This window comes from Bathycoccus prasinos, assembly GCF_002220235.1.
Source record: "Bathycoccus prasinos genomic : Chromosome_13".
Lineage (NCBI taxonomy): Eukaryota > Viridiplantae > Chlorophyta > Mamiellophyceae > Mamiellales > Bathycoccaceae > Bathycoccus > Bathycoccus prasinos.
In genome coordinates, this window is record NC_023996.1 from 641,252 (window position 1) to 668,843 (window position 27,592).

At 46.5% G+C, this 27,592-nt stretch overlaps 1 protein-coding gene across 1 annotated transcript in view; it reads right to left on the bottom strand.

The window, feature by feature from the left end:
• Positions 1 to 27,592, bottom strand: part of Bathy13g02910 (unnamed protein product) — a gene marked incomplete at both ends in the record, with an annotated part of 48,933 nt that continues 21,341 nt past the window's right edge. The window contains one exon of the mRNA XM_007509475.1: positions 1 to 27,592. This exon is cut by the window's right edge and continues 21,341 nt beyond it. Coding sequence (XP_007509537.1) covers positions 1 to 27,592 — 27,592 coding nt within the window.

Below are 27,592 nucleotides of genomic sequence, written 5' to 3' on the forward strand. Positions count from 1 at the left end.
CTATAATTCATACGTATACGTAACGGGGTTTGGGGTGGATGACCCTCCTCTATTTGCAGTTTCTTTCAGGACTTCCACGCCATCTCGAAGGATTCTCCAGCCAGGCCCGTATAAAGGTCGAGGAATCGTTATCCTTATAGTAGTGATATCTGTTGGAGCGCGGATGACAAATGGCACCGTTCCAACTTCAGCTGGATTGTCATACGCGATTCCAGTATCCGTTCCGTCGAGTAACGTTGACAAAGCTTTTGGGGGGGTTCCTCGGTCCGGAACAATCCCAGAAACAACGAATGGATTCACTTGCGCCCCAACAAACTCCACTTCGCTGATGTGGAGGCCGATTGTCGAACTCGCCTTGACAGAAATCTCAAAGGTGTAGTCCGACATAGATACACACGAATTCGCCGGACCGGTGACGGCGTCGGTGCACGTAAATTTCGCTTGAAACGCAGTTGCGCCGAAAAACATATTCGTTTGCGCTGACGTCGCTGCGGTTCCAGTCCACGAGGAAATGTCGTGGTTGAACGCAGAAGCGGAATTAAACATACCTATCATAGCAGTCACTTTTTCTGTGTTCCAACTCCCAATGTTTTGGTTGAACGCAAAAGCATGATAAAACATTACCTGCATAGTAGTCACTTGCGATGTGTTCCAACTCCCAATGTCTTGGTTGAACGCAGAAGCGCGAGCAAACATAGCTTGCATATCAGTCACTTGCGCTGTGGTCCAATTCCCAATGTCGTGGTTGAACGCAGAAGCGTCCTGAAACATATATCCCATATTCGTCACTTGCTCTGTGTTCCACTCCCCAATGTCTTGGTTGAACGCAGAAGCTCGATTAAACATAGCTCTCATAGTAGTCACTTTTTCTATATTCCAATCCCCAATGTCTTGGTTGAACGCAGAAGCTTGATTAAACATAGATCTCATAGAAGTCACTTTTTCTGTGTTCCAACTCCCAATGTCTTGGTTGAACACAGAAGCTTGATAAAACATAGCATACATAGAAGTCACTCTCCCGGTGTCCCACTTCGAAATATCGCCGTCGAATGTACTTTTACCACCAAAGCCTTTATGTGCACTTCCAGTATATCCACTCATATCTTCCACCAAACTCGTGTCCCAATTCGGCATCGTCCCGTAGTTATTACCAGACGCCCACTCAGTGCACTCGCCGGTACCTTCGGCGCCTGATTCAGATAAACACGCTTCAACGAAAGCGTGCCAACTCGCGTTCGGGATGCACTTGGTACACGCGCACGAATTCGCCGGACCGGTGACGGCGTCGGTGCAGGTAAATTTCGCTTGAAACGCAGTTGCACCGGAAAACATCCACGGTTGCGCTGTTGTCGCTGCGGATCCGGTCCACGAGGAAATGTCGTGGTTGAACACAGAAGCGGAATTAAACATACCTATCATATCAGTCACTTTTTCTGTGTTCCACTCCCCAATGTCGTGGTTGAACGCAGAAGCGTAATAAAACATATCTCTCATATTAGTCACTTCCGCTGTGTTCCAACTCCCAATGTCTTGGTTGAACGCAGAAGCGCGAGCAAACATAGCTCTCATAGTAGTCACTTTTTCTATATTCCAATCCCCAATGTCGTGGTTGAACGCAGAAGCGTAATAAAACATATCTCTCATATTAGTCACTTCCGCTGTGTTCCAACTCCCAATGTCTTGGTTAAACGCAGAAGCGGAATGAAACATATTTTGCATATTAGTCACTTCCGCTGTGGTCCAACTCCCAATGTCTTGGTTGAACGCAGAAGCGGAAGAAAACATAGCATACATATCAGTCACTTTTTCTGTGTTCCAATTCCCAATGTCTTGGTTGAACGCAGAAGCTTGCCAAAACATCCATGACATCTTAGTCACTTTCCCTGTGTCCCACTTCGAAATATCGCCGTTGAATGTACTTTTATCACCAAAGCCCGAGAAGGCATTTCCATCCCATCCACTCATATCCGTCACCAAACTCGTATCCCAGTTTGGCATCGTGCCGTAATTATTACCAGACGCCCAATTGATACACTCTCCTGTTTCTGGAGCTTCGGATAAACACTCCTCCACAAACGTATGCCAACTCGCGTCAGGAATTGGTGCGAACGCTCCGCACACGCAATGAAAAGTTGCTGTCCCACACGGTCCAGTAGCAAATGGAAAGAACTGAAGATTGTTGTTCACGTTGCCACTGTGGAAAGTGCAGCCACCAGTGCGGCCGCTGTCGGTATCACCGTATCCGTCAGCAGGCTGATCAAAGCGAAACCCTTTCGAAGCGTCGCCGGACAATGCGCGTCCGGCGATGCGGCACTGGTTCAGATTTAGGATAGTCACGTAACCTTCCGACTCGCACGTATTTTCAGCAAGGATATAATATTGATCGTAGATTGGAATCGCACACGAACTCGCTGGTCCGATGATGGCGTCGTCGCACGAGAATTTCGCTTGAAACGCAGTTGCGCCGGAAAACATATTCGTTTGCGCTGACGTCGCTGCGGTTCCAGTCCACGAGGAAATGTCGTGGTTGAACGCAGAAGCGAAATAAAACATATATCCCATATCAGTCACTTGCTCTGTGGTCCAACTTCCAATGTCTTGGTTGAACCCAGAAGCGTAATAAAACATATCTCTCATATCAGTCACTTGCGCCGTGTTCCACTCCCCAATGTCTTGGTTGAACGCAGAAGCGCGAACAAACATAGCTTGCATATTAGTCACTCGCGCTGTGTTCCAACTCTCAATGTCTTGGTTGAACGCAGAAGCTTGATAAAACATATCATACATAGTAGTCACTTTCTCTGTGTTCCACTTCGATATGTCGCCGTTGAATGTACTTTTATCGCCAAAGCCTTGAAAAACACTTCCAGTCCATCCACTCATATCTTCCACCAAACTCGTATCCCAATTCGGCATCGTGCCGTAATTATTACCAGATGCCCAAGCAGTGCACTCGCCGGTTTTCGGTGCTTCTTCTAAACACTTGTACACAAACGTATGCCAACTCGCATCTGGAATTGGATCGGGAGAAGAAGTCAAAAGACAAGCCATCCAGTTGTTTTCATCGGTGGCTACGATTTCCGTGACTGAACCGTCGTGATACTGACACCAACATTCACCCTCTGAACCCATGTTGGCGATTTTGGCGGTCGGACACTCCGTGCGAACCAACTCGATGCACGCCTCCGGTGTACCTACGGAACCAGGATTCGTTTCGTGCGTCGTGTAGTCGTTATTATACACCCATGAACCTAGCGGACAATAGGACGCGGACCAGTAGCTTTGCTTCAATACACACGATCTCGCCGGACCGGTGACGGCGTCGGTGCAGGTAAATTTCGCTTGAAACGCAGTTGCACCGGAAAACATCCACGGTTGCGCTGTTGTCGCTGCGGATCCGGTCCACGAGGAAATGTCGTGGTTGAACACAGAAGCGGAATTAAACATACCTATCATATCAGTCACTTTTTCTGTGTTCCACTCCCCAATGTCGTGGTTGAACGCAGAAGCGTAATAAAACATATCTCTCATATTAGTCACTTCCGCTGTGTTCCAACTCCCAATGTCTTGGTTGAACGCAGAAGCGCGAGCAAACATAGCTCTCATAGTAGTCACTTTTTCTATATTCCAATCCCCAATGTCTTGGTTGAACGCAGAAGCGGAAGAAAACATAGCATACATATCAGTCACTTTTTCTGTGTTCCAATTCCCAATGTCTTGGTTGAACGCAGAAGCTTGCCAAAACATCCATGACATCTTAGTCACTTTCCCTGTGTCCCACTTCGAAATATCGCCGTTGAATGTACTTTTACCACCAAAGCCTTGAGAAGCACTTCCAGTCCATCCACTCATATCTTCCACCGAACTCGTATTCCAATTCGGCATCGTGCCGTAATTATTACCAGATGCCCAAGCAGTGCACTCGCCGGTTTTCGGTGCCCCAGTAACCGGAGCTTCTTCTAAACACTTGTCCACAAACGTATGCCAACTCGCATCTGGAATTGGATCGGGAGAAGAAGTCAAAAGACAAGCCATCCAGTTGTTTTCATCGGTGGCTACGATTTCCGTGACCGAACCGTCGTGATACTGACACCAACATTCACCCTCTGAACCCATGTTGGCGATTTTGGCGGTCGGACACTCCGTGCGAACCAACTCGATGCACGCCTCCGGTGTACCTACGGAACCAGGATTCGTTTCGTGCGTCGTGTAGTCGTTATTATACACCCATGAACCTAGCGGACAATAGGACGCGGACCAGTAGCTTTGCTTCAATACACACGATCTCGCTGGACCGGTGACGGCGTCGGTGCACGTAAATTTCGCTTGAAACGCAGTTGCGTCGTAAAACATGCCAGTTTGCGCCGTCGTCGCTGCGGATCCGGTCCACGAGGAAATGTCGTGGTTGAACGCAGAAGCGGAAGAAAACATATGTCCCATATCAGTCACTTGTGATGTGTCCCAACTCCCAATGTCTTGGTTGAATGCATTGGCACTACTAAATACAGAATTCATATTCGTCACTTTAGATGTGTCCCAACCCCCTATAGGTCTGTTGAAGGAAGTAGCTTGCCAAAACATAGCGTACATATTTGTCACTTGAGATGTGTCCCAGTTCGAAATGTCGCCGTTAAACGCAGAATTCCAGCTAAAACCTTGATAAGCACTTCCAGTATATCCACTCATATCCGTCACCAAACTCACGTTCCAATTTGGCATCGTCCCGTACCAAACGTTTTGTGATCGAGCCCAGACTATACATTCTCCAGTCTCTCCAATCGCGTCTTCTCCAATCGCTGCAGATTCATCCAAACACTCCCCGACAAAAGTATGCCAGCTCGCGTCTGGAATTGGCGAGAGACCAACGCACGAACTCGCGGGACCAGTGACGGCGTCGGTGCACTTAAATTTCGCTTGAAACGCAGTTGCGTTGGAAAACATACTCGTTTGCGCCGTCGTCGCTGCGGATCCAGTCCACGAGGAAATGTCTTGGTTGAACGCAGAAGCGTAATAAAACATAGCTCCCATATCAGTCACTTGCGCTGTATTCCACCTCCCAATGTCTTGGTTGAACGCAGAAGCGTAAGAAAACATAGAATTCATACGAGTCACTTCCGCCGTGTTCCAATCCCCAATGTCTTGGTTGAAGGAAGTAGCTTGCCAAAACATCCATGACATCTTAGTCACTTTCCCTGTGTCCCACTTCGAAATATCGCCGTTGAATGTACTTTTACCACCAAAGCCTTGAGAAGCACTTCCAGTCCATCCACTCATATCTTCCACCAAACTCGTATTCCAATCTGACATCGTCCCGTAGTTATTCGTAGACGCCCATGTCGTACAATGTCCGGTCTCAGGTGCTTCTGCCAAACACTCTTCAACAAAGGCGTGCCAACTTTCATCAGGTATTGGAGTAAAAGGTGCAAAGAACATGTAAACCTTCCCGGAATCGCTTCCTTTATCGTCGTCACCGCTCGCACCAATCAAAGCCGTATTACCGTACAGGGATACAGAAATGCCAAAATTATCGCTCGAAGCTGGATCGTTCGCGTAAAGTTTTGCCTGTTCCGTCCAAGTCACCAACGTGCCGTCCGCGGAGTATGCTCGGGTGAACACGTAGACCTTCCCGGAACCGCTTCCTTTATCGTCGTCACCGCTCGCACCAATCAAAGCCGTATTACCGTACAGGGATACAGAAATGCCAAAATTATCGCTCGAAGCTGGATCGTTCGCGTAAAGTTTTGCCTGTTCCGTCCAAGTCATCAACGTGCCGTCCGCGGAGTATGCTCGGGTGAACACGTAGACCTTCCCGGAATCGCTTCCTTTATCGTCGTCACCGTGCGCACCAATCAAAGCGGTGTCGTCGTACAAGGAAAGTGAAGCGCCAAACCAATCGTTCGAGGCTGGATCGTTCGCGTAAAGTTTCGTCTGTTCCGTCCATACTACCCCAGAAGAAGCAGAAGCAGAAGGTGAAGAAGAGTATGACCGCTCGAACACGTAGACAGCTCCAGAATTAACACCGTTGTCGTCTTTTAAATGAGCTGAAATTAAAGCAATGTCACCACATAAGGATACGTGTGTACCAAACTCATCAGAAGCAGCTGGATCGAACGCGAAAAGTTTCGTTTGCTCGATCCACGTCGCTTTGATAGCCAACGAAGACTGAAATTCTCGCGTAAATACGTGCACTGCACCTGAATTCGAGATTCCAATATATTCCGCATTGTAATTTCCAATTAAAGCCGTGTTACCGTTTAACGATACCGAACGACCAAAATAATCGTCAGGGGACGACCCAGATGCATATAGTTTCGTCTCTTCGGTCCACAGCGTCGTGCCAACGTTCGCAGCTGAAGAAGTCGATTCGAATAATTTAAACTGCCCCATTACTAAGTAAGTACCGCCATCATTAGCGGTTATTCGAAGTTTATACTGGTTGTATTTAACCACGTTTTCTGTAACTGCGTACGAGCGTTTAGATTCTTCGTCGCCCTGCACGTCCGGGTTGTACACTTGATTCACTCGTGTATCTAGAAGAGTCCACGTGGTGCCATCGTTTGAACCTTCGAGTGTCCAATCTCTCGGTGCATAATTCTCATTCGTGTTATAATTTGGCCTGTGTCTCAATTCATACGAGGTGATGAGAATACTTTTAGGCATCGTTAAAGTGACAGTCCCAGTAGTAACGCCAAGCGAAGTATGAAACGCATATCCATCATTGACTTTATCAAACATTCGAGCCGGGCCATGATAAGCAATGTCATGAAGTATACCTCCATTGAAAGATGCGGTATATTCGCCATTGCCATAGTCTGCCCCTACCACAGTCCAGGTTTGAGATCTTCCACTGTTTGTGCTCATGACGCCACTCATGGTCGAGGATGAAAAAATTGGAGAAGTAAACGAAGGCGGAGGCCACTCGTGCACTCGAGAACGGGTAAAAACGTAGACTTTGCCAGTGTTGCTCCCTTTATCGTCGCCTCCATGCGCACTAATCAAAGCTGTATCACCGTACAGGGATACAGAAGTGCCAAAATAATCGCTCGAGGCTGCATCATTCGCGTAAATTTTCACACCCGTATCCTCGAGCATTCTTCGCAAGAATAAGGGTGGGGAATACGGCGGCGGCATCGGCGGCGGAGATTGGGGAGGTTTCTTGAACACGTACACTTTGCCCGTGTTAATTCCGTTATCGTCGTCTAGATGAGCTCCGATCAGAGCCGTGTCACCGTATAGCGACACAGAAATTCCAAACTTATCCGAAGAGGCTAAATCAGACGCATACAGCTGCGTTTGCTCCGTCCACGTTGTTGTTCTAATGCCATCACTCTCACTAGTTACAGATCGCGTAAACACGTACACTTTACCGGCGTTCTCAGCTTTGTCGTCATTTTCGTACGATCCAATCAGCGCTGTGTCTCCAAACAAAGATACTGACGCACCAAAAAAATCACTGCTAGATGCATCCGAGGCATGCAATTTAGTTTGTTCGGTCCACAGTGTCGTCACTCGAGAACGGGTAAAAACGTAGACTTTGCCAGTGTTGCTCCCTTTATCGTCGTCTAAATGCGCCCCAATCAGAGCTGTATCGCCAAATAAGGACACCGATGTACCGAATTTATCTGAAACGGATGCATCCGATGCATACAATTTTGTTTTTTCAGTCCAAATTTTTGAGATTCCATCGGAAGAAGATAAAGATTGCGCAAATACATACACCGTCCCAGCATCCGTTATTCCGTTATTATCGTTACCACTCGCTCCGATCAAGACTGTGTCACCGTATAGAGATACAGAAGACCCAAACATGTTACTTGCTTCAGGATCAGAAGCGTGAAGTTTTGCTTGCTGCGTCCAAACCGTCGTACTAAGAGATCCCACAGAAGAGGAGGACCTACTAAACACATAGACCGCACCCGCATCAGATGCGGCGTCATCCTTCCCTGGCGCTCCAATCAACGCAGTATTGCCATCTAATGAAACAGAATAACCGAAATAATCTCCGAACGAAGAATCGTTTGCATGTAGTTTTACTTGTTCGCTCCATGTATTTGATTTCTTCGTGAATACGTACACTGCGCCTGCGAGAGTTTCTTTCTCGTCGTTCCCGTCTGCACCGATGAATGCCGTATCGCCGTGTAAAGATACGGAACGACCGAACCAATCGGAATTTTCCCCATCTTTCGCATACAATTTTATATTTGTATCTTCTAGCATACTCGACAAGAATAAAGGTGGGGGAGGCAAAGGCGGTGGAGGAGACGGAGGTGCAGGTGGAGGCGCTTCAAATACATACACTTTGCCGCGATTATCTTTGCCGCTCGCTCCAATCAAAGCTGTATCACCGTATAATGTTAGCGCAGATCCAAACATGTCGTACGCTACCTGGTCCGATGCGTAAATCTTCGCTTCTTCAGACCACTGCGTTTCCAAAGACGACGATTCATTGAAAGATGATGGCCGAGTAAAAATATAGAAGGATCCGTAGTCAAGTGAAGAGCTTTTAACGCAGAAGTCCATGTTGTTCTCACCGCTACCTAAGCAACCCGGAACCGCCTCATTCGCACTCCTTTGAAAACAAACAAGCCCGGTGGCGCAATCGGTATCTGTATCGCAATCGCCTTCACACTCTCCCAGACTGCCCGTTCCAAGTCCATCCCATCCATGACTTACGAGCGTCTTCGGGACCAAGATTCCCCCTTCCTCGACAAATTCATCACTTTTGGGCGATCCTATGAGAGCTGTATTACCATATAACGCAACCGACGCACCAAATTCACTCTGCATGGACGCATCCGATGCAACCAGTTTCGTTTCTTCGACCCATGTCGTAATAATTGACTCATCTTCCGAGGAAGGAGAAGAAGACCTGGTAAAGACGTGCACGGTACCAATTTCAGGTTTGTAGCAATAATCCCAATCGAACACGCCAGTTCCTGAGCATCCTGGAACGGGCGTGTATCCAGATCTTTGGAAGCACTTGAGCCCAAAACTACAATCGCTATCGCTATCACAATCACCTTCACATAAGTTGAGGTTTATTACGGTAGCGCCGATACTTGTCAGCGCCTTCCTCGTGGTACTCGTATCTACATACTTGGGAGATCCAATCAATGCCGTATTTCCATACAGTGAAACTGAGCGACCGAACCAACTTGAATCGGATGGTTCATTTGCATAGAGTTTCGTCTGTTCGTTCCATAAAACTGATGTTGCGCTCGGGGATGTAAAAGGAGAGCGAGTAAAGACATACACAGAGCCAGCATCAGTTCCCTTGTCGTCATCGAGGAAAGCTCCAATCAAAGCGGTATCATCGTATAAGGATACGGATACGCCAAAATTATCGCTCGAAGCTGGATCGTTCGCGTAAAGTTTTGCCTGTTCCGTCCAAGTCACCAACGTGCCGTCCGCGGAGTATGCTCGGGTAAACACGTAGACCTTCCCGGAACCGCTTCCTTTATCGTCGTCACCGCTCGCACCAATCAAAGCCGTATTACCGTACAGGGATACAGAAATGCCAAAATTATCGCTCGAAGCTGGATCGTTCGCGTAAAGTTTTGCCTGTTCCGTCCAAGTCATCAACGTGCCGTCCGCGGAGTATGCTCGGGTGAACACGTAGACCTTCCCGGAATCGCTTCCTTTATCGTCGTCACCGCTCGCACCAATCAAAGCCGTATTACCGTACAGGGATACAGAAATGCCAAAATTATCGCTCGAAGCTGCGTCACTCGCGTACAATTTGACATTCGTGTCTTCCACCATCTTCGTTAAGAACAAAAATGGCGGCGGCGGCGGCGGCGGCGGCAGCAGTGAAGGAGGCGGCGAAGGGAACGCCGCAAACCGTACCCACGTCGTGTACCCTTGAGAATTCATCGCTGAACCAGAAGAGTCGTACCAACCTTCACATGAAGCGGAGATTTCGTCGCTACCGTGTCCCATATAATTTCCATTCGAAACGTCACCGGTAGCTTGAGTGGCACCGACACCTCCAATGGTGGATTGTTGGGCATTCGAATCTAAGCTCGCATCCAAAGCGACGCCATCGCCGTGAAAGTACAAAGCGTTGCCGTGTAAATCGCCGATGACATCAACTTCCGACCGAGGAACAACCGTCGTCAAAGAAGACGCATTCCACGTCACTTCCAGCGTCGTACCTTGCGTCGCACCGGAGAACGAAGTTGATCCGTCTAAAGAGTTCCAGCCCCAACCGAATACTTTAATGCGATCTATATCAATACCAGATATAAAATCGCCGGCGATGTAATCTTTCTCAGGATCCGGGGTACCGAGTGCGCCAAAAACGCCATTTCTATCGACTCGGTAGTTGAAACTGTTCTTCTCCGTACCGGTTGGAATAACAGACTCTTTCGCGTTGTTCGAAGCGATCAAGACGTACCGATTCGGGGACGCAAACGCTCCGAAGTTATGAACGTAGAGCTGTTGGATTTGACGTTCACTATTGACAAACCAGTAAAGACCGTCGGAAACATCGTCCACATCGACTTGAGAAATACTCGAATACGGAGCGTTTTGAGATCCGCGCACAGCCGGTGGAGGCGAAGGAGGCGAGGGGGGAGGAGGAGGAGGTAACGGTGGCAAAGGCGGAGAGGGTGGTGGTATCGGTGGCGAAGATGGCAGCGGCGGTGGTGGCGCAGGAAACGGTGGTGGTGATGGAAGTGGTGGCGATGGTGGAAATGGTGGCGATTGTGGCGATAGCGGTGGAAATGGTTGCTGGAACGGTGATGAATTCGGAGGGAAAGGAGCGATTGGAGGAGGGGAAGTCCAATCTGAACGAATCTCGTCACAAGATCCAGCAGGTCCCTCATTTGCCTGAAGGCATATAAATTTACTTTGGAATGCATCAGCTCCGAGAAGCATGCCTTGCTGCGCGTGAGAGGCGGCATATCCAGTCCATTTTGAAATATCCTGATTAAAAGCCGTAGCGTCTTGAAATATGCCAGACATGTCTATAACCCGAGACGTATCCCATTTCGATATGTCCCGATTAAAAGACGAACAAGATGAGAACAAATTCGACATGCTGGTCACGTGTGATGTATCCCAGTTGGATACGTCTCCATTAAAGATGGGAAAGGCAGTGGCACGCGATCGACTCATATCAATCACGCGACTAGTATCCCATTGCGGCATGAGGCCATACTTAGTAGTCGTCAAGCCGTAAACAGAGCAAAGCCCAAAGAATGGATCCTCCGCCAAGCATCTCTCAAACGCAAGCTCAAAAGTTGCGCTGGTAATGCACACGTCAGACTTACACGAGCAAGTGCGCAGAGGACCCGAATCTTTATCAGAGCACGCAAACTTTGATTGAAACGAGGTGGCGTTCCGAAAGATATCTTTTTGAACTTTGTAGGTTGCCGGACCTTTCCATGCGGTCAAGTCCCGATCGAAACTTGACGCGCCAAAGAACAAGCGCGTCATGGAGGTGACGTGGATGGTATTCCATCTCGTAATATCCGCATTGAACTCTGGAAACTTGGATAAAACGCTATTCACCACACTGCCATCGAGGATGAATCCAAGCGTGAAAGAACTCAGACCAAAAGCCTCATCCGTTGAACCCTGATTTAAATTCGTCGTCAGTCGCACAGTTGCCGTGCTTAACGAATGCGTTACATTGATCTGGACGTTGAGTTGCTCTTCACCCGATCCCCCGCCACATACGTTTGAGCCCTGATTATGATAGAATGGACGCGAAGTGTAGACGAGCGCATCGTCGATATATACGTAAAACTTTTCACCGTCCCAAGAATCGATTTTCACCAAGTTCACGTTCAAACTCAACTCAGAGTGCTCTGGCAAGTCAGAAAACGTCTTTCGCAATTCTGCGCCGTTACCAAGCTGGCCGTATCCTCCGAGAACATATCCGTAGCTGCCGCATTGCGTGCACGAAACGGTGTTCCCATTATTAAGCCATCCGTCAGAGGAACAACTTGAAGTGGTGTAGTCAAACACCAATGGATCAGTTTGTATTGAGCCCATATTTGTCACGTTACTAACGTCCCAGTCTGACATGACGCCATATTTTGTCTTCACGAGGCCGTACTCAGTGCACAAACCATCCACGGTAGATTCTTTGAGACACTCTTCCAAGGCTTCTGAGAACGTTTCGTCCGATAGGCAATGTGACGAGCGGCAAACGCACGAGCTCAACGATCCAGATGTCTCGTCGGGACATAAAAATTTTTCATGAAACGCCAAAGCCCCTACACGCATGTCTTGAAAATCATAAACATTCAAAGTACTCATGGACGATAAATCGTGCGAAAAAGCCGAAGCACCACTCAGCATCGCATTCATGGTTGTCACCTGATGCGTTTGCCATTCACCAATGTACTGGTTGAACGAAGCTGCATTTTTGAACATCCCTCGCATATCAGTCACCCGGCTCACTACCCAACCGCTTATGTCTGAATTGAAAGCAAGAGCGTTTTCAAACATGAAACTCATATCCGTGACATGTGATGTATCCCATTTCGAAATATCGCCATTGAAAATAGTCGCACCGCGGAACCCGTAAGAAATTGAATTCGTACCACTCAAACCAGACATTCGCGTGACGCGGCTGACGTCCCAATCAGGCATGAGCCCAAAATGAGTCGTCACAAAACCGTAATTCACGCACAATCCGTGAACCGGGTCCTCCGAAAGGCAATGCTTGACGGCATCGTGAAAGGATGCATCTGACAAGCAAATATCAGAATTGCACTTGCACGTATTCAGAGGTCCATCATTCGCGTCCAAGCAGGAAAATCGCTCCAGAAACTTTCGAGCACCTTTAAACATTTCTTCTTGCAAAACGTAGGAAAATTCCCCCTTCCACATTGTAAGATCGCGTTGAAATATTTCAGCATTGCGGAACATGTACGTCGTGTTTTGAACGCTCCCGACATACCATTTTGAAATATCCTGATTAAAAGCCGTAGCGTCTTGAAACATGCCAGACATGTCTATAACCCGAGACGTATCCCATTTCGATATGTCCCGATTAAAAGACGAACAAGATGAGAACAAATTCGACATGCTGGTCACGTGCGATGTATCCCAGTTGGATACGTCTCCATTAAAGATGGGAAAGGCAGTGGCACGCGATCGACTCATATCAATCACGCGACTCGTATCCCACTGCGGCATGAGGCCATACTTAGTAGTCGTCAAGCCGTAAACAGAGCAAAGCCCAAAGAATGGATCCTCCGCCAAGCATCTCTCAAACGCAAGCTCAAAAGTTGCGCTGGTAATGCACACGTCAGACTTACACGAGCAAGTGCGCAGAGGACCCGAATCTTTATCAGAGCACGCAAACTTTGATTGAAACGAGGTGGCGTTCAGAAAGATATCTTTTTGAACTTTGTAGGTTGCCGGACCTTTCCATGCGGTCAAGTCCCGATCGAAACTTGACGCGCCAAAGAACAAGCGCGTCATGGAGGTGACGTGGATGGTATTCCATCTCGTAATATCCGCATTGAACTCTGGAAACTTGGATAAAACGCTATTCACCACACTGCCATCGAGGATGAATCCAAGCGTGAAAGAACTCAGACCAAAAGCCTCATTCGTTGAACCCTCATTTAAATTCGTCGTCAGTCGCACAGTTGCCGTGCTTAACGAATGCGTTACATTGATCTGGACGTTGAGTTGCTCTTCACCCGATCCCCCGCCACATACGTTTGAGCCCTGATTATGATAGAATGGACGCGAAGTGTAGACGAGCGCATCGTCGATATATACGTAAAACTTTTCACCGTCCCAAGAATCGATTTTCACCAAGTTCACGTTCAAACTCAACTCAGAGTGCTCTGGCAAGTCAGAAAACGTCTTTCGCAATTCTGCGCCGTTACCAAGCTGGCCGTATCCTCCGAGAACATATCCGTAGCTGCCGCATTGCGTGCACGAAACGGTGTTCCCATTATTAAGCCATCCGTCAGAGGAACAACTTGAAGTGGTGTAGTCAAACACCAATGGATCAGTTTGTTGTATTGAGCCCATATTTGTCACGTTACTAACGTCCCAGTCTGACATGACGCCATATTTTGTCTTCACGAGGCCGTACTCAGTGCACAAACCATCCACGGTAGATTCTTTGAGACACTCTTCCAAGGCTTCTGAGAACGTTTCGTCCGATAGGCAATGTGACGAGCGGCAAACGCACGAGCTCAACGATCCAGATGTCTCGTCGGGACATAAAAATTTTTCATGAAACGCCAAAGCCCCTACACGCATGTCTTGAAAATCATAAACATTCAAAGTACTCATGGACGATAAATCGTGCGAAAAAGCCGAAGCACCACTCAGCATCGCATTCATGGTTGTCACCTGATGCGTTTGCCATTCACCAATGTACTGGTTGAACGAAGCTGCATTTTTGAACATCCCTCGCATATCAGTCACCCGGCTCACTACCCAACCGCTTATGTCTGAATTGAAAGCAAGAGCGTTTTCAAACATGAAACTCATATCCGTGACATGTGATGTATCCCATTTCGAAATATCGCCATTGAAAATAGTCGCACCGCGGAACCCGTAAGAAATTGAATTCGTACCACTCAAACCAGACATTCGCGTGACGCGGCTGACGTCCCAATCAGGCATGAGCCCAAAATGAGTCGTCACAAAACCGTAATTCACGCACAATCCGTGAACCGGGTCCTCCGAAAGGCAATGCTTGACGGCATCGTGAAAGGATGCATCTGATAATACAGAATCGCGACTCGCACATGAAGCAGCTGGGCCATCGTAGCTACTCGTGCAAACAAAAAGCGCTTGAAATGCGATGGCATCTCTAAACATGTCTTTCTGGGGTAAAGTCGCTACGTTACCAGACCAAGAAGATAGTGAGTACTTGAACGAGCTAGCTCCGTAAAATGCATAGCTCGCATCGACTGCCTGCGTGATCATCCATGACGAAAGATCTTGATTGAATGACTCAGCTCCGCGAAAAATTCCGCGTATACTAATTACCTCCGCAGAGACCCATAGGTTCACGTTGCCGTTAAATGCAGCAGCGTGACTGAATGCATTCTTCATATCAGTGACCTGCGATGTGTTCCACGATCCGATGTTCTGGTTGAACGCAGAAGCGTGCCGGAAAATCGAGTCTATATCTCGCAAGCTTGAAGTATCCCAGCTGCTTATGTCCTGATTGAATGAAGAAGCGTACTCGAACAGATAACTCATATCAGTAACACTGGACGTGTCCCATGCCGTAATATCGCCATTGAACGCTTTCCTACCCTTAAATCCGATGCTATTCGAACCATCGTAGCCAATCATCTTCGTGACAGAGGAAGTATTCCAATACGGCATGGCTCCATAGTTTGATGATGAACCAAATTCCACGCAGTCACCAGTAACCGGAGATTCTGTAAGACAAAGAGAAAGAGCATTTTGAAATGTTGTATCTGTCAGAGGGAGCTGATCATACACACATGAATTAAAAGGTCCTCTATTTGCATCGTCACACGTGTATTTTGTGTTGAATGCTGTCGCTTGAAGGATAATATCTTCCTGCGCTGTTGAAGCCGCAGTTCCCAACCAGTGAGATAAATCATAGCCAAAGACAGATGCTGATGAAAGCATTCTCGTCATGTCTGTCACTGCGGTCGTATTCCAATCCCCAATGTCCTGATTGAACGAGCTAGCATTAGAAAACATATCGCGCATTGTCAAAACTTGAGATACGTCCCAATTTCCAACGTTTTGGTTAAAAGTAGCCGCGGAGAAAAACATAGACTCCATCGTAGTTACGAGTGTAGTCTTCCACGAGCTGATATCCGCATTGAAAGCAGAAGCTTGATAAAACATACCTCTCATGGACGTTACCTGAGAAACATCCCAATTTGAAATGTTCGCGTTAAAAGTAGCTTTGCCACCAAATCCAATGAGAGCTCCCTCCTCTCCAGTAATCCCGTCCATGTTTGTTATTTTACTTACGTCCCAGTCAGACATGATGCCGAACTTCTTAATCTCGGAACCGTACGCTGTGCAGTTTCCGTAGATTGGATCTTCGTTCAAGCATTCTATAATGGCGCTACGAAAGTTTGCATTGTATAGGCAAAACGAATTATTGCACGTGCACGAGCTTGGTGGCCCATCGACAGAGTCAGTGCAATCAAAGCGCGCTTGAAAAGCAACCGCATTTAAGAAGACGTCTGTGTAATCAGTCGCTGAAGAATCGTTCCACTCAGAAATGTCAAAATTGAATGCAGACGCCATCTCAAACGCATGCTGCATGTGTTGCACTCGAGAAACGTCCCAGCCGGAAATGTCTTGGTTGAATGCACGCGCATCATTAAATAGCCAAGATATGTCAGTGACTGCACTCAAATTCCACCTGGAGATGTCTGCGTTGAAAGTGTACCTATGCTGGAAAGCGCGTGAAATGTTTGTGACGCGAGAAACATCCCAGTCTGGCATATAACCATATTTCGTGAGGCCCCAACCCCATGTAATGCATTTACCATCGATGGGAGCTTCTGCGAGACAACTCGAGACAGCATTAATAAATGTATCATCTGTCAAATAACACGGAGCGATGTTGCACCACGAGAATCTCAGTACACACGAGCTTGGTGGCCCATCGACAGAGTCAGTGCAATCAAAGCGCGCTTGAAAAGCAACCGCATTTAAGAAGACGTCTGTGTAATCAGTCGCTGAAGAATCGTTCCACTCAGAAATGTCAAAATTGAATGCAGACGCCATCTCAAACGCATGCTGCATGTGTTGCACTCGAGAAACGTCCCAGCCGGAAATGTCTTGGTTGAATGCACGCGCATCATTAAATAGCCAAGATATGTCAGTGACTGCACTCAAATTCCACCTGGAGATGTCTGCGTTGAAAGTGTACCTATGCTGGAAAGCGCGTGAAATGTTTGTGACGCGAGAAACATCCCAGTCTGGCATATAACCATATTTCGTCGAATTTAGTCCGTACTCCGCACAATTACCATCCAATGGAGCTTCGTTCAGACATAGCGCGATAGCTTGATGGAAAATGACGTCAGTCATGCAATAATTGGCATTACATTTGCACGATTTCGCTGGGCCTCCATTGCTGTCGTCACAGGTGAATTTTCCCTGGAACGAATCCGCGTAGAAGAACATTCTTTCCTGAGTTATACTTGCTGCACTTCCAGTCCAAATTGAAACATCGTGACTAAATTTATGAGCACGATAGAACATGTAACCCATGTCACTAACGTGAAAAGTGTTCCAGGAGCTGATGTCTTGATCAAACGACCAAGCTTCCAAGAATGTGCGGCGCATATTTTCAACTCTGGAAGTATTCCATCGGCCGATTTTTGCATTAAACGAGTGAGCTTGAGAAAATGTACCGTACATGTCCGTTACTTGTGACGTATCCCAACTGGATATATCTGCGTTAAAAGTATGCAAGCCTGAAAATGCTTCCCTTAAACTTGTGACACTGCTGATATCCCATTCTGGCATCGCTCCGTACATAGAGGCCGCGCAGAGGCCATTCTCGGCATAGGCATACTCCTGCATCGTCAAGCACATCCGAATCGCATCTCGCAAATTAGAATCAGTGAGAGGCAAATTATCAGACTTAGATGATCTTATCTGCGCTAATGGAGGTGGACTCGGAGCAATCCATCTTGTATTAAGGCCTGTACACGAACTCGGAGGTCCTCTCAAAGCATCGGTACAAACAAATTTCGCTCGGAACCCTGTGGCTCCGTCAAACATTCCAGCTGAATTTGTTAAAGCTGAATCGTCCCAAGCGGATATATTTTGATTAAACGAATGCGCTTTTTTAAACATGACTTCCATATTTGTGACACCTGACGTGTTCCAAAGTCCAATGTCCTTATTGAATGACAAAGCTTCTTGAAACATGCCCCGCATGTTTGTAACTTGAGACGTGTTCCAAAAACCAATTTCGTGATTGAATGAAGAGGCTCCGGCAAACATAAATTCCATGTTGACAGAGCGAGAAGTGTCGAAAGCGCTCATGGTTTGGTCGAACGATTTCGCAGAATGAAACATGAAGCTTAATTCTGTTACTTGGGATGTGATCCAGTTCCCGATGTCTTGGTTAAAAGAATCCGCTCCGGAAAACATACTGGATAGGTCAGTAACGAGCGAAACATCCCAGCCGCTGATGTTTTGATTGAACGCCGTGCAATTTCCAAACATGGTGGACATATCTGTAACATGTGAGGTATCCCATCTCGAAATATCACCGTTGAATATTCCATTCTGACTAAATCGCTTGTTTACGTGAGAGTCACTAGACATATATCCTCCCATGTTTGTCACAAGAGTTGTGTTCCAATTCGGCATCGTGCCGTACTTCGAAGCGCGACCGTACATTCGGCACTCACCAAATACAGGACTTTCTGACAGACAGTTCTGAATTGCATCACTAAAAGTTAAATCTGAAAGGAGAGATTGTTCGCAGGTGCTACTCGGTCCGGAATCCGGGTCATCACAGGTGTATTTGTCTTGGAAAGAATTAGCGTTGCGAAACATGTTCTGCGTTTTCGTAGCGCTCGAAGCGTCCCAACTCGAGATATCAATATTAAACATTGAAGCTCCTTCGAACATCGATGTCATGTCGCTCGAGCTTGATATGTTCCATTCACTAATATCTTGGTTAAATTTCGCCGCTGAAAAGAACATGTGTCTGAAATTCGTAACGTGCGATGTGTCCCATTTCGAAATATTCCCATTGAAAGTACTCTTCAATGCGAATCCCGCGTATTTTCCATTAACTAATCCAGCCATATCCGTGACGCGACCGGTTTTCCATTCCATCATAATTCCATAATTTGTTGTTTTTGTACCCCACGATGTACACACACCACCAAATGGGTCTTCGAGAAGACAATGAACGACAGCACGATAATAAGATCCATCCGTGAGATAACATTCCCCATGCTTGCAGACGCAGGAACTTACTGGGCGTGCACTTACTTCGACTTCTTCGTTGATTCCCCCACCAATACCACACGTAAATTTAGCCAGAAATGCTTCCGCTCCAGTAAATGTTCCTGCACTTGTTACGACAGAAGAATCATTCCAGCTTGAGATATCTTTATCGAATGCAGACGCTCCGTAAAATACTCCACTCATGCTCGTGACTTGAGAAACATCCCAACCGCTGATGTCTTGATTGAAAGAAGAGGCAGAATGGAACATATCACGGATGGAGGTCACGCTCGATAAATCCCATCTCGAAATGTCACCGTTAAAGAGCGTTTTATTTTTGAACGCCGCCTCCATATTTTCAACGAGACTAGTATCCCATTCTGGCATTACGCCAAATTTCTTGGTCACCGTCCCAAAGGTGTGGCACAAACCATCCACGGGCGCTTCTTGAAGACAAGCGCTGACCGCTTCGTGGAACGTTGCGTCAGAGGTCAAAACATGTGGTTCGTGGCAAGAATCCAGAGGGCCATCTTCATCGCTCGCGCAAATGAATTTGTCCTGAAACTTTGAGGCGCCTCTAAGTATACCCTTCTGTTCAGAAGCTACCGCTATTCCAGACCAGCTATAAACAGTGTGATCAAACGAGTACGCGTACGCAAACATTTCTTCCATGTTAGTCACGGCTGCAGTATTCCACGAATTTATATTTTGATTAAATTTAAAGGCTTGAGAGAATGTTGATTGCATATTCCTCACTTTCGCCGTATCCCAGGCACCGATGGACTGATTAAACGCATATGCTTGAGAAAACGTGCGCGCTAGGTTTGTTACCAAAGAAATATCCCAATTTTTTATTTCTGAATCAAACAAAGCTGCTTTGAAAAACATTCCACTCATATCCGTGACTTTCACTGTGCTCCAATTCCCAATCTTTTGATTAAATGCTGAAGCTTGGTAAAACATGAACGACATGTCCGTCACTTGAGCAGTATCCCATTTCGAAATGTCCCCGTTAAATGCCATTCTCGTGGCAAACCCTACATGTTTAGATCCATCGTAACCCGCCATATTTGTCACTAAACTCGTATCCCAGTCGGGCATTAGTCCAAATGAATTCGTTGAATACCCGAACGTATGGCATAATCCATCCACAGGAGCCTCGAGCAAACAATTCTCCACGGCGCTGTAATAATTTGCATCTGTGAGATCGCTGCACCAATTTAATTCGAGCGAATCAATGCTACCTCCCCAAAGTTCATTAGCGTATGTATGCGCCCCGCCACCGATAGTGATGTAACCTCCGTTCATTACAGGGAAGTCCTGAGTCCCGCTCAAAACAATTTCACCATCGATTATGATTTCGTACTTTTTCGTGTTTGGATCATATTTCCATTCCATTGCGTATTTTGTACTCGGTAGCAAGCTTTGAGGAGCGACTTGGTATCCAACAACGCATTGCGTACCGATGAACGGTTTACCATTCACGAGACCTCCGAACCAAGCGCCATCGCATTTTGTCGTTCCACCAATCATATACAAACTGTTCCAACCTGTCATATCGTTCGATGTTGTCGCCACAGTTTTCACATGATAATACGACGAATGTCCAGTAGCAAATGAGAAAGTTTCTAATTGTTGACCCAAAGATGCTGTTTTGAGTAGTTTTGAACATCGAGATCTCGCTCTTGGAGAACATAAACTGGCAGGACCAGACCTCAGATTCGTGCACGAGTATTTCAATAGAAAATTACTCGCACCTATGAACATTTGATCCGATGTCACCAGAGCAGAATCGTTCCAAGAGCTTATGTCTATATCGAATTCGCTCGCTTCTTCGAACATTCTGCTCATAGTTGTAGTTTGAGAAGTATCCCATTTACTTATATCTTGATTGAATTTCGTCGCCCCGGCAAACATTCTGTACATGCTCGTAACTCGAGAAGTTTCCCAATTTGAAATGTTACCGTTAAATATAGATTTTCCGCCAAAGCCTACATAGTAAGAGTTCCATCCAGTCATATTTGTTACCCTTGAGGTGTCCCACTCAGGCATCACGCCATAATTCGTCGCTTGTGTTCCCCACGTAACGCACAACCCATCTTCCGGAGATTCTGCCAGGCAATTTGCGATTGCGTCGTAAAAGATTGTATCTGTTATGAAGCAAGCGCCTTTGATGCATGTACATGAATTGGGAGGACCGCTGTTCGAGTCCGTGCAGGAGTATTTATCAGCGTATGCGAGTGCGTTTTGAAACATGGAGTCCATATTCGTCACCGCTGAAGTGTCCCACGCGTTGATATCTTTATCAAACACGATAGCATCAGCGAACATTTGCTCCATATTTAAGACATTCGAAGTGCTCCAATCCCAAAGATCTTGATTGAAGGCAGAGGCGTTTCCAAACATTAATTTCATGTTTGATACCCGAGATGTGTCCCAACTACCTATGGGTTTGTTAAACATCGACGTTCCGTAAAACATACTGCTCATATCTGTAACGTGTGAGGTATCCCATCTGGTTATGTCGCCGTTAAACGCATCTTTTAGCGCAAAACCTATGTAATGCTCCGTGTTGTCATAAAAAGAAACGCCCGACATATTTGTGACCCTTTTCGTGTCCCAGTCTGATATTATCCCGTATCGTGTCGAGTACAAGCCAAATTCTTTACAAACTCCATCCAGTGGAGCCTCAGCTAAACAAGATTCAATTGCAGAATAAAATGTTTCATCCGTGAGCGACACATCCGGATCGTAGCACGTTTGCGGTGGACCATTTACAGGGTCATCGCATGTAAATCTTGCGATGAATGCTGTCGCATCCGTAAATATGCCGGTTTGCACAGTCGTTGCCGCCGTTCCAGTCCACGAAGAAATGTCTCGGTTAAACACAGAAGCGTTTTCGAACATGTTTGACATGTCCGTCACTTGTGATGTGTCCCAACTTCCGATTAATTCATCAAATAAGATAGCATGCTTAAACATTTCACCCATTTCCGTCACTCGAGAGGTGTCCCAACTCCCCATCGGTTGGTTGAACACAGAGGCGTATTGAAACATACCATGCATACCAGTAACTTGCGATATGTTCCAATTCCCAATGTCTTGGTTGAACGCAGAAGCGGAAGAAAACATATAAGCCATATCCGTCACTTGTGATGTGTCCCAACTCCCAATGTCTTGGTTGAATGCATTGGCACTACTAAATACAGAATTCATATTCGTCACTTTAGATGTGTCCCATCCCCCTATAGGTCTGTTGAAGGAAGTAGCTTGCCAAAACATAGCGTACATATTTGTCACTTGAGATGTGTCCCAGTTCGAAATGTCGCCGTTAAACGCAGAATTCCAGCTAAAACCTTGATAAGCACTTCCAGTATATCCACTCATATCCGTCACCAAACTCACGTTCCAATTTGGCATCGTCCCGTAATCATTACCAGACGCCCATGTCGTGCACTCACCGGTAACTTCCGCGCCTACTTCCGTCAAACAATCCGCGACGAAAGTGTGCCAACTTGCAGATGGAATCGGATCCAAAGGAGGTGGTGGATTCGGTGGTGGATTCGGCGGTGGACTCGGCGGTGGACTCGGCGGTGCATTCGGCAACAGCGGAGGCGACGGCGGGGGACTCGGGTGTGGAGACGGGGGAGGGCTCGGAGGTGGCGAGGGTGGAGGTGATGGGGGAGGCGAAGATGGTGGTGGAGATGGAGGAGGAAGCGGCGGTGGTGGAGATGGAGGAGGAAGCGGCGGTGGTGGGCTTGGTGGCGGACTTGGTGGAGACTGAATATACTCTGCACTGGAGCTGAATCTTTGGGTTTGAGCCTTGAAGACGCTTTCGATTTCGGCATCCGTGAGAGTCGTGGAGTCGTGGAAAATAATCGCAGCTAAATCACCAGTGTACCCGCCAGCAGATCCGGTAGCGCCGTTTTCAACAGCAGCTTTGGATACATCAGCTATCATTCCGTACCTTCTCAAAGAAGCCGAATGACTTCCAAGGGCCGTCATGGTGCCGTTAGCCGAGAATGTCTTTTTCAGCACTCCATCAGCGAACAATTTAATTTTTTGATTTGAGACGCTGAACGTAACCCCTAGCAAATGCCATTCGCCGTCGTTATACAACTCATCCGTGCCCGCTCCGAGGTCGTAATATTCAGAAAATCCACCAGAGTTACTACTGCTGCCCGAAAATTTAAGTTGGCCGGCACCTTCGAGATAGAAATTGAATACTTCCGATCGATCAAAATCGATAAACGACGACTGGTTGATGTCATACGATCCGTCTGGAGTATTTTCTCCATTGCTGTAATTCGTTCGCATCCAGACAAGAACCGTGAGCTCTTCGATAACTTTTGTGCCTCCTGCGTAATGCAAATCATTACTTATGTAACCGCGCGAATTACTTAATGAAGCATCAAATGACACGTACCCACCATATTTGCTATTAAACTTAACCCCGTCAAGAAGTATCACATCGTTGTTATTTCCCGACTCATCCGACCAAGACATCGTGGCTCCTGGCCACGTGAGAGCAGTTGTCGAGAGAGGCACGTCCCCGACACGCAGAGTGATATTTTGAAAGATTGTCGATCCAGTAAATATTTCTTCTCCTGTATTCAAAAGAAGAAGAATATCATTCCAGCTTGAGATATCTATATCGAATGCAGACGCTCCGTAAAATACTCCACTCATGCTCGTGACTTGAGAAACATCCCAACCGCTGATGTCTTGATTGAAAGAAGAGGCAGAATAGAACATATCGCGGATGGAGGTCACGCTCGATGTGTTCCACTTCGTTATGTCACCGTTGAACAGCGTTTTATTTTTGAACGCCGCCTCCATGTTTTCAACCCGATGCGTATCCCAATCCGGCATGACGCCAAATTTCTTGGTCACCGTCCCGAAGGTGTAGCACAAACCGTCCACGGGCGCTTCTTGAAGACATGCATCGACCGATGCGAAAAAATACGAATCCAACAGGATTCTCTCTTTTTCGTCGCACGTTTTCGGGGGACCAGAAAGAAGGTCGTCGCATACGAACTTTGCCTGAAAAGCAGATGCTCCAGAGAACATTTGCCCAAAATTTTCAACCCGCGCATCGGCCCATCTCGATACATCGTGATCAAACGCAGCATTGTTTTCAAACATTCGGAACATGTTTGTGACCTGCGACGTGTCCCAGCTTGAAATATTTGCATTGAACGAAACACGATTACCAAAACCGACGTAAAGTCTTCCAACCCACCCGCGCATGTCTGTGACCCGGCTCGTATCCCAATACTGCATCGCCCCATACTCACTTGCGTAACACATTCCATTTTCAGCATATGCTTTATCATCCATCGTTAGGCAAGTTTCTATTGCACTGTAAAAATTATCATCTGTTACAAGTGTGGGCGACTCAGGAGTTTTATCCACGCAGGTGCTCGCCGGACCATCGACAGGACAAGAAAACCGCAGAAAAAATGTTACAATATCTCCAAATAAATCCACGGAATCAGTTACTGAGGAATCGTCCCATTTCGAGACATCTTGCGTGAACGAATATGCTTTATAAAACATGCTGTTCATATTTTCGACTTTAGAAATATTCCAACTGCCTATGTTTTGATCAAAAGAGCGAGCCTCATAGAACATGTCTTTCATATTTGTAACTTGTAAAGTATTCCAATCTCCAATATATTGATTAAAGTTCACAGCTTGACGAAACATGCGGCTCATGTCGGTGACTTGAGCCGTATTCCACTCTCCAATATCTCGATTAAAGGCTGTGTTTCTGAAAATTTGATGCATGTCAGTCACTTTTGCAGTGTCCCACTTGCCAATGTCTTGATTGAATTTTGCCGCTTCCCAGAACATGCTACGCATGGTAGTAACTTGCGACGTATTCCATTTTGATATATCGCCGTTGAATTCCTGTTCTTGAGCGAATCCTACAAAACCGTTTCCATCGTGACCAACCATTCTCGTGATACGGGACGTATCCCAGTTGGGCATCGTTCCATACTTCTTTGTTTTCAAACCATACTCTGTGCACAGACCATCTTTGGGAGATTCTGCTAAACAGCTCGAAATGGCTTCTGAGAAGGACTCATCGAGCAGCACGTACTCGGGGTCAAAACAAGAAGTCAAGGGTCCAGCATCTGCATTAGAGCAATTAAATTTTGCTTGAAACGCTGTCGCTAACGAAAACATTTGACCTTGTGCATTTGAGGCAGCAAAGCCTTGCCAATTCGAAATATCGTGATCAAAGGCTGATGCTCTCATGAACATTCGAAACATGCTTACCACGCGATATGTGTCCCAACCACTAAGATCCTGATTGAAAGCGGAGGAACTATAAAACATAGCCTGCATATCAGTTACTTGTGCAGTGTTCCACTTTGATAAATCGGCGTTGAAAGTTGTGCGTTCACTAAAAGCGCCATTCATATTTTTTACAACACTTGTATCCCAATTTGGCATCGTGCCAAAGCCACTGAGAACTCCGTAAGATTCGCACAATCCGTCTACTTCAGCCTCTTGCAAACACTCCTCTATGGCGGCATTGAATGTTGCGCCGCGTAATCCGCACTCACTATGCGTTTGGCAAGCGCAAGAACTGATTGGTCCATCATCGCCTTCCTTACAAAAAAATTTCGAATTGAATACAGATGCACCTGAAAAAATGCCTTGACCAGAACTTGTAGCAGCGCTTCCTTGCCATGTTGATATGTCCTGTTGGAAAGATTTTGCATTGGCTAGCATTCCGTTCATGTTGGTAACGCTCAAAGTGTCCCATAAACTGATATCAGAATCAAAATGCCAGCAATGCGCAAACATCTCGTACATGTCCAACACTTTTGACGTATCCCATCGACTCAAATCCTGATTAAATATCATCCCATAATCGGTTGAATTCGAATCAAACATAGATTTCATGCTCGTGACGGATGACGTGTCCCAAGAAGAAATGTCACCATTAAATTGGCGACGTCCTAAAAACGCGGCTTGCATGTTTGTTACTGCGCTCACATCCCAGTCCGACATGACTCCGTATTTACTCCTCTCACTATATGATGTGCAGACACCAAAGAAGGGGTCTTCTTCCAAACACTCATTGATGGCGGCATGAAACATGGAGTCCAAAATACAGCCCGAAACACACACGCACGAATTAACCGGTCCATTAGTTGCATCCGTACACTCATATTTGGATATAAATTTCGTCGCTTCATAGAATATGACCGACTGTGGCGTCGATCCAATTGTACCTTTCCACATCGAGATATTACGCATGAAATTCGGAGTCATGAGAAACATTTCTTCAGCGTCTATAGCATTAGAAGTATCCCAGTCATGTAACGGTTGGTTAAACTTTTCAGCTTTCCAAAACATGCCTGTCATTTTCGTGACTTTCTCAACGCTCCATCCGTTGATATTTACATTGAAGTTTTTCGCAAATGAAAACATCCTTTCCATATTCTCAACGTTTGAAGTGTCCCAATTCTCAATATTTTGATTGAAGGCTTGCGAGTTGTAAAACATATATCCCATATCTGTAACGAATGAAACATCCCAACTTGAAATATCGGCGTTGAATTGTTCGTAGTTTGAAAATGCTCCGCGCATATTAGTTACGTTTGAAACATCCCAGTGAGGAATTTCCCCGAAAACCGTACTATACTTCGAACAGGATCCAATCTTACTGTCTAATTCTAAGCACGATGAAATGGCGATGTGGAAAGTCACGTCAGATAAGGGGGTTACGCACGATTGTGCGGGACCAGATACAATATTTCTGCATGAATATGTTGCCTGGAACGCTGAAGCGGTGCGGAACATATCTTTCTGTGGAGCAGAAGCCGCAACTCCTCTCCAGGTTCCGATCCCGCGCTCAAAAGATGTTGCGTTTTGGAACATGGATTCCATATTCGTCACACTGCTCGTGTCCCACAAACTAATGTCACCATTGAAAATTGATCTATCTTGAAAAGCTCCTCGCATATCACTGACGAGATGAACATTCCATTCAGGCATTACTCCAAAACCGCTCGAAGCGCCGAATGTTTCGCACAATCCGTATTCTGGATCTTCCGCCAGGCACGAAGCAAGAGAAGAATTAAATGTGGAATCAGTTAAACAACCGATGCAATAACACTGATTCAACGGTCCGTTTATTACGTCTGCGCATTTGAACGCGGCTTGAAAAGCAGTTGCGCCAGCAAACATATCAGTCTGTGTCGTTTCTGTGGCCGGTCCCTGCCAAGCTTCAGAGATATCCTGGTTAAACGAAGTTGCTCCAGAAAACATAGATTCCATGTTGGTTACACTTGCGGTAATCCATTTAGAAATATCGCCGTTGAAGAGTTCATAACCCTTAAATAAACCGCTCATGTTCGTGACGAGAGAGACATCCCAGTTTGGCATAGCACCGTATAAAGTATCTGAGGAGCACAACCCATCCACGGGATGAGAGAGTAAACATTCAGAGACCCCAGATGCAATTGCATCATCCGTCAACGGGCATGAATATTTACAATCGCACGAAGAAATTGGACCGTTCCACACGACATTCGCTCCTAATTCCAAGACACCACTGCAATTAAATCTCGTTTGAAAAGCTAAAGCTTCGGTGAAAATTCCAGACTGCGCGCTAGTAGCCGCCGCGCCAGTCCATATCAAAATATATTGGTCAAATTTCGACGCG